At 35.4% G+C, this 8,893-nt stretch overlaps 1 protein-coding gene across 1 annotated transcript; it reads left to right on the top strand.

Annotated features, from left to right (window-relative positions):
* The first annotated feature begins 2,404 nt into the window (after positions 1-2,404).
* On the top strand, positions 2,405-5,898 carry LOC113064801 (ADP-ribosylation factor-like protein 4C). The gene has a single exon (XM_026235743.1). The coding sequence runs from the start codon at positions 2,967-2,969 to the stop codon at positions 3,543-3,545; it is 579 nt and encodes a 192-aa protein (XP_026091528.1). The 5' UTR covers positions 2,405-2,966; the 3' UTR covers positions 3,546-5,898.
* Positions 5,899-8,893: the final 2,995 nt, after the last annotated feature.

Raw genomic sequence — 8,893 nt, forward strand, 5'->3', positions numbered from 1 at the left:
TTATGTTATTTCTGCTAGAAACTGTAACCCTTGACATGTTAAGGATAATAGTTAGCTTCAGCGGGTGCTGCTAACAGTTTTGCTACAAGCTGCACGTTCAAAACAATCTGCAAATACACTGTAAAAGTCTGAACAATCTAGCTACGTTTTTTTTTTTGTAAAGCCATACATTTTGTAATCACAAGTGAGATTTAAGTAATATTTCATCCATTGAACTAGGAAACGCCCCCCGTTTTCATTTCAGAAATATGGTCACCTTACCATAGTATTTTACGTTTGTAATTTATTAACTCTCCGTTGTCCGGTTAGCATCTAGCATCTATCCATTTTAAAATGTTCAAAAAGTAAACATACTGAATGTAGTCCATATATCCTAACAGCGCGAGAAAGCCTGCTATTATTACTTAATATGTGTTAGCATGTTGCTAAGCTAACAATGTGGTCCTCTAAACATAAAAATGCATAGTATACACCAATTTTGTGTAAAGTTACTTTCAACTTCTTCATATCTGCCATTTCGGATGATTAAGAACTCGTTGTAATGACTTCTGGGACTTCTTACCCTTACGAAAATTAACCATGGTTTTAAATAAAACCAAAAAAACATGGTTACTATAGTTAAACCATGGTAACCACAAAATAACAATGGTTTTGATATATTAACCATAGTTTAACCATGGTATTTGTAGTAAATCTGTGGTTATACAAATGGTGGTCAACACGCCAAAAAACCATGGGTTACTACAGCTTTACTATAATAAAACCATGGTTATTTTTCGTAAGGGTAACCCAGAAAGAAACATAATAGTTTTGTTTTCGTATTTCAAACCTTTAAAATGCTCCCTTAAAATGCTGTATAGTTAGGCAGCATGCTTGATTTTGGAGCAGCAAGTGTATGTTATGTGTGTATGTGTATGTGAATATTACTACGGCTAAGTCTTGCTCTTCTTCAAGTCCCAGTTAAATGTGAAACGGGCTTTGATCTGGATTGAATTGTTTGGCCACAATAAACGGTTCCAGCTCCTCTGTAAGACCCACATGCTGCTTCCTGAGCCCTTTCCTTCCACTTGGAGGCCTGTCAGAATGCCAGGAACTCCCTGTTTTGTTTTCTTCCCTAAATTCCCTTTTTGTGACATCCTTTACACACACATACACTCCTGTGTTCTCTTCAGACAGACTGGATCCAGTCGGCTTGAAGCATCTGTGTGCAAGCGGTTAGGTACATTGTTAGAGCTAAGACTTTGTAAACCATCATCTAAAAATAATGTCAGTAATGACAAAACTTATTAACATAATGAACACATTTGAGCATAATCAGTAATTATGGTGAAAGTTACCTTTTTTTATATAACACAAAGTGAGCACAAAATCTTTTTTTTTTTCTGTTGATTCCCTGATACAATAGTCTTGAATTTTATACTGCTGCCTATTGACGTGGATACAAATGTTTTTGGTCAAAACATACATTTTGGTCAAATTTTTTGTTTAACTTCTGTAATCCTGACATCTAGTGGTAGAAAAGTAACACTACACATTTGGCAGCTAAAAATTTAACAATTACAGGTAGATTCTGTAATAGTTCCCCAATAATAATAAGAAAAAAAGATATAATAATAATAATAATTTTCCCCTCACAGAATAAGAACAGTAACAATAATAACCAACTTGAAATTAATAAGGTATTATGCAGCTGTAGTACATTTTAGTTTTTTATACATTAACATACAATAACTACATTATCTTCATTTTCTCTCTCTCTCTCTCTCTCTCTCTCTATATATATACACACACACACACACACACACACACACACATACACACACACACAATATGATTTTTAATATCACAGGAATCATGGATGTTACTTCATGAATTGATTCTAATGGATTTTTTATGTAGTTACAGTTTTACAATTTTTTTTTTAATAACCATTACTTTTTAGAGGTTGCTATACATAAATATTACACTAGATGTCAGCAGACTCACATTATAATAATAATAATAATAATTATTATTATTATTATTGAAAACAGTGTGTTTATTCTAATTTGGCTCACCATAATAATAATTTAGAAAATTGTGCATTTTAATTTACATATATACATGTCAAAATTTAATTTTTAAAATCATAATTACAATCTTCAGACCCTGAAACTAATATAAAGTAATATAAGTAATATTATACAATTTAGACTAATAGTTTAAAAATGCAAATATAAAAATATTACAAATATTAGTTGAAATATATAAAAGCATAAGCATTAAACAGGGTTTCTTTTTTGGGGGGCTGTACATGGAGTGGCTTTACCCACAGTGTTATGAAGTGACTTTATGAACTGGCGTCTCCGTACTTGTGCTTGCCTGTGTGGGAGGAGTTCACACAGATTTGTATTCCTCATGCACACTCACAGACAGCAGCAGCAGCACTTCAGTGTGAGGCAGAGCACAGCGGGGAAACCTCCATTTACTCTCACTGTCGGCTTGTTTTTATCACCACTGAGGAAACGCCTCGCTCCCTGACCTTACTGTCTCCGATTTATACTGCGTGGGGAAGAAATCTGATCAGGCTCTTCATAATCATACAGAGGCGATAAACGGAGGTCTGCGGTCTGCAGTACAACATATCATCTGAAAACAGGAGGAGAACCCAACGCCCTTCCCAGACTGACCATGCATACCTGCGTGGGTTGATGTGTAATTGAGACTGAGGATGCTTTTATGCGTGCGCATGGATAAGCATGGACCGTTGACACGTTGAGGTGCCTCTCTTGTGCATGTTTCATGGATCATTTTACAGGATCCTAACCTGGTGGTTTTTCCTTCAGTCTCAAAGTCATCAGGTTTGGAAGCTAAATAACCAATGCATTGGGAGCCTGGGAGCCTCAAGCTGGTCTTCAGACGCTAGTAGAGGCAAAGATAGGCGAGGCTGCTATGTGATTTATTGATTGTTACCCATTCATCATAAGATGGGGAACGGTTTCTCCAACATTGCAGCATTCCAGTCCCTGCACATTGTGATGCTCGGATTGGATTCGGCCGGTAAAACCACTGTACTGTATCGGTTAAAGTTCAACGAATTCGTCAACACCGTTCCCACCATTGGCTTCAACACGGAGAAGATCAAACTCAGCAATGGCACCGCCAAAGGCATCAGCTGTCACTTCTGGGACGTTGGCGGACAAGAGAAGTTAAGACCCTTGTGGAAATCCTACAGCCGCTGCACGGACGGTATTATTTACGTGGTGGACTCCGTAGATGTCGACCGACTTGAGGAAGCCAAGACGGAGCTGCATAAAGTCACCAAATTCGCGGAGAACCAAGGAACTCCTCTGCTGGTGATCGCAAACAAGCAGGACCTCCCGAAATCCCTGACGGTCGCCGAGATCGAGAAGCACCTGGCGCTCCATGAACTGAGTCCTTCCACTACGTACCACGTCCAACCGGCCTGTGCCATCATTGGTGACGGTCTCCACGAAGGAATGGACAAACTATATGAGATGATCGTCAAACGAAGGAAATCTCTTAAACAGAAGAAGAAACGATAGACAACTGCAGACTTCTAGAGACATTTAAAGGGACAGTTCACCCAAAAATAACACCTTTGTCATCATTTACTCCACCTCATATTGTTTCAGACCTTTATGACTTACTTTTTTCTGTATTTGACCACACAATGAAAGTCAATGTGGGCCGAAACGAACATTTGGACCCCACTGATTTTCATTGTATGAACAACAGAAACAGACATTTTTAAAAATATCTTCTTTTTTGTGTATTGTAGAAGAAAGAATGTTGGACAGGTTTGGGACTACATGAAGGTGGATAAATGATGACAGAATTGTCATTTTTGGATAAAGGAAGTGTTGCCATTAAAGACATGACCGGTTTTGCGAACCTGATCTCACGGCAATTTGTACATATTTTACGGGGTGGCTAATTTGTATGAATTTTTACGAATTACCTACACCTAACCCCGCCCCTAAACCTATCTGTCACTGGGGTCTAGACAAATCATACAAAATCGTACGAGTGAGGTCATATGACTTTGTATGAATTAGCCACCTTGTAAAATACGTACGAATTGGTCGTGAGTTAGCATTGGTTTTGCATTGGTGTGCAGGATTCGGTAACTTTCATTAAATATCACTTTGCTCAACAGATCTTTAGTTAATGTACATTCATAGTGTCTGAAACATTTGCAAAAATATTCATATTTGAATCTACACGAACTCTTGATCTGTTAACGGTGATAGCTTAAAATATGCTGTTTGTTCCTGTAGCTCAATTGGTAGAGCATTGCGGTAACAAGCTCAAGGTTGGGGGTTCGATTCCCTGGGAACACGTGATAGATCAAAATTGATAGCCTGAATGCACTGTAAGTCGCTTTGGAGAAAAGCCTCTGCTAAATGCATAAATTTAATTTAGCTTAAATACAAAGAGTAAAATAAAGGATAAAGAGTAAAATAAAATAACAGAAAATAAAACATTTGTTTTTTATTTTGCAACACAGCAATTTTGCCTCAAATAATGGCATGAGTTTGGGGGCAGGGCTCTCTGTTTGTTTAACAAATTGCCGACAAGTTTGGGAAACCTGTTGGAAAACAATCATTGTTTTTGCGATTCGGTTTTGGTGCTGATTGTTTAACACTTTTAAGAATGTTTCTTATTGAAGTTTTTGTTGAAAGCTTCTATAATGCGTTACTGAAGATTAAAAAAAAAAGAAATACAAGTGAAATAAGTAAATAATATGCTTACATATAGAACCAAAAACGTATATAGCAAGACAATATAGAACTAGTCAATCATTTAAAATGCATTAATATGAGAGAAAAAAAAATGGGCTGGACCCATGTTGCTGCTTGATATTTACGATAATAAACGCTAGCCTGTGCTTTGAAGAAACCCTATACGAAGACTACTTTTGCTATGACATGATTACTAAAACTGAATGCCCACATTCACCTTTATGTAAATTTAAACGAATCAAATGATAATTTTGTAAATGTATTTTGCTCTTCTTGCATAAGTAGCAGCACATTTAACCACATAGTTTCTGTTTGTTTTCATTTTAATCTTTCTGTCTTAAAATTTAGGCCCTGACCATATTTATAAGTCAGATTTGTGAGATACAACCTCAGAATTCTGAAAAAAACAGTAAAAATTGTGAGAGATAAACTCACAAAAGTCTGAGTTTATTTCTCGCAATTCTGTTTATTTTTACTTCGCAGAATTGCGAGAATTCCGTGGCTGAACATTACTCCCATAATGTCCAGATACATTTATTTTTGCGTAAATGCTACATTGAACTACAATCAGAGGTTGTTGTATTATGAAACCATGTAGTGAAATGAAGACTGTTTATGCACATGATGCCAAAAATATTCAAAATAAATTATACTCAAATATACATAACGTGTAGCATTCTGTTGGTGTGCATCCTGACCTAAACACTTCAGAAAAGTCTGCATTCAGCATTATCGCGGGCGGCGTGCCTGTTTTCTGTAATTACAGTTGCAGTTTGGTACAACAGCCATCGCCCATAATTCCCTGAGCTGTCAGATCGACATGATTTCACAGCGCTGGACGACGCAAATCTCTTTGATTTAGCTCCAGGCTGGCCGAGGCCCACACGTGCTTGCGTTTGAGCGTGGCATACTCTCGGGACCGGGATAACGACCTTTTAGTGCTCAGCGAGATTGAAAATGGATATTAATAGGAGAATTCACCCATTGTGTAATTAGAATAAGCCACAGTGGGCCAGAAAAATCCCTCTGATGCTGGAGTGACTGCATGGGGCATAGAGGCGCACAACACAACACCTGCTGGGTGGGGATAAACACAGATGTATATACACATGGCAACATAGTGTGGTTTTTAAATAAAATCTACTTTTGCCAAGCTGTACTGAGGTTTTAATGAGAATTAGCTTTATATTTAAACGTTTAAAGGGAAAGTTTGCCTGCAAGATGCTGCTTTAAGAAATCCCTTTAATGCTTTAGAAATCCCTTTTAGTCATAAAGATGTCTGCTGTGTCATTTGACAAAAAGGTACACACAAAAGATTCACAGAAATATATTACATTTAAAAATATATATTTTGAAAGCAGTCCTTATGCTCAAAAATACAATACTTACAGTAAAATTTGTAAGTATTTTTACAATTTAAAAGAACCATTTTCTATTTTAATATATTTTAAAATGTAATTTGTTACTGTAAGTTGGTGCTCAGTTATTAATAATGATTTTTATTGAACGGTTTTCAGTGCTTAATATTTTTGTGCAAACAGTAATACTATATATATATATATATATATATATATATATATATATATATATATATATATATATATATATATAATATATGGATTTAAAATAATTGTTTTCTATTTTTATATATTTTAAAATGTAAATTAATCCTGTGATTTGGTGCTCAATTATTAATAATTATTCTTATTTTTTTATATATATTTTTTTTTATGTTTGATTGTTTTGTATAAGCTTATTAATAAATGTAATAAATGTCCTAATGTCTTTACTCTCACTTTTGATAATTTTAATGCATCATTGTCGTATAAAAGTATTACTTATTTTAAAATGGTAGAATAGCATGGTTTTTAATTTTAATATTTTATTTTAATAATGTTTTTAATTTTTGACCTATTTCAGCTAAATTAAAATATATATATATTTGAAAAAATCTGACTAATCTATAATAGTAAATGATCTTTCAAAAAAAATTTTTTTTTTAAATGTATGCAACCAACCTCAATACAAGATGCTCATGAAATCATGTAAAATATATTTCTCCTTTTTATCATCCCTGACATCCTCATTTGTCATTGACCCATAACCCAGTATAACTAAAATCTGCTTTTATAGTTGTACTGCATCCTCTTACATCTCTTTCACAATCACAGTAACTCCGTGTCATTATTTCAGCCATATTAATTACCCATCCTCTAAATGAACCCATGGCCTTGAGTGTGTAATTCTGTAAAAACTGGAAGAGGTACATCACAAGATGAAAGACGGGCTCTGAATAATCCAGAAACCCACCGAGGCGAGAGGAAAGATGATCGATAATTCATCTCATCGTCCACCTTTCTAAAAACCCATGCTGTGGGAATGACAGGCTTTTTTTGGAGCAGGTAATGGGGTCCTATAAATAGAGCTTAATAATTAATGTGGCACCCACTGGAAATCCTGCGAAAGACCAGAAAATGGGACGCTCGGCGCTGATAGTGTTGGACAGTCCAATGCGTTACATTGCGTAAATATATATAGTTTTTTTTTCCCCCAATGAGCTAACAGTGAATCGGTCATATTTTGTTGTCTTAAGGCGGGGATTACTCATAATTTTATGTTTTTAGGGAATATATCTGATATCATCAGTAAACAACACTTAAACAAGACAACAAAAATAAACAACGACAGCTGTAAAACATTATTTTGCTATATTTTTACTATGGAAACCATAGTTCCTAGTACCTACTATTAAAGTAAAACCATAAATAATGAATATGGGATCTCCTGACATTATATGTGCACTTACATGGGACATTGTTTGCAAATATTTTATTGCATTAAGGTTTTTAATGAATGCTGAATAAATATGTGGCTTTCATGACTGCAAATGCAATAATAAGTAATAGTAAAGGTACTACTAAAAGTACTACAACTCAGTACTACAACTCCTATAATAAAAAATATAGTTCCCAGTTTCTTTAAGTATATACTACCAATGTTAATATATACAAACACATTGTTGAGGTGAAGGATTTATTGCAACTCTCTCCCCATACAAACGAGTTATTAAAATGCCATTTTTTTTTTACTGTAAACATGCAGCCAGTGTTTTGTTTTACTGTCCCGAGTTGTTTGAGTAATTGCATACTAACTATGTTTTCTTGGACCAGAGAAGATCCTATTTTGAACGGCTTAAAGTCAAGCTCAAAATGGCCATGAAGGAGCAGGGGAAATGGTTTCTGTGTGTTTGAGAGAGGAAAAAAGGAATATCTATTTGGGTCATATCGAAGAATTTGTCTATTATTAAACGCTGTTTCCCGTTCGCCTCTATCCTGTTTTTTTGGGCGGGGGAATCCATTAAGCTTTCAAAACACACCTGGCGAAGCAACTTTTCAGTCTTTGTGACTGAAATATTTGGAAGTTTGTTACTCGTCGGGACTTGCCTGCTCGTGATTCCTGTCTTTTTTTGTACGACGCTTGTTTCACTGCTCTTTCCCTTCCACCTTTAATCTCTTTGTATCTCCCTGTTCTCTTCTCCTCCAAGCGGTGTCTTTCTCCGTCCGCTCTTCCACTTTTAGACTCGTCATTCTGCAGCTAAATAGATTGAAATAAATGGAGAAGTCTACGGTAGCAGAACAGATGCACTCAGAAACGGGGTAAAACCCTCTAGAGAGAGAGAGAGAGGAATGTATTTATACATTTACTGTCCCGCTCACACACACTCCAGCGGATCACATGAGAAAACTGAGGTGGTTCACTGGTCAAATGAACTCAAATGGGGCCTGGTATTAGAAATGACTTCAGCAAATGGTGCAGTCCTCGAAAACAGTACCTTGTTGATCCCCAAATCCTGTTTTTTTCTTGTTGATGATGCTTTTCGACGTTGTAAATATAACAAAAGTTGAGGACATCTTACTAGAAAATACTACTTGAATTTTCAAACTTCAAAATGATACACTGAATTCAGTGGGTTACTTGATGTTTCTTTTTAATTGTTTCGGAGTGAAAATAATACCCACTATTAAAAAACAAAAAAACAAAAAAAAAAACTGTGGCATGTACAAACATAATGCAACACATGATATTAATATTGACCTTATTTCTTTAAAGAAATAGATGATGATAAAAAATAAATAAATGAATATTTA

Source organism: Carassius auratus, chromosome 47 (assembly GCF_003368295.1).
Source record: "Carassius auratus strain Wakin chromosome 47, ASM336829v1, whole genome shotgun sequence".
NCBI lineage: Eukaryota > Metazoa > Chordata > Actinopteri > Cypriniformes > Cyprinidae > Carassius > Carassius auratus.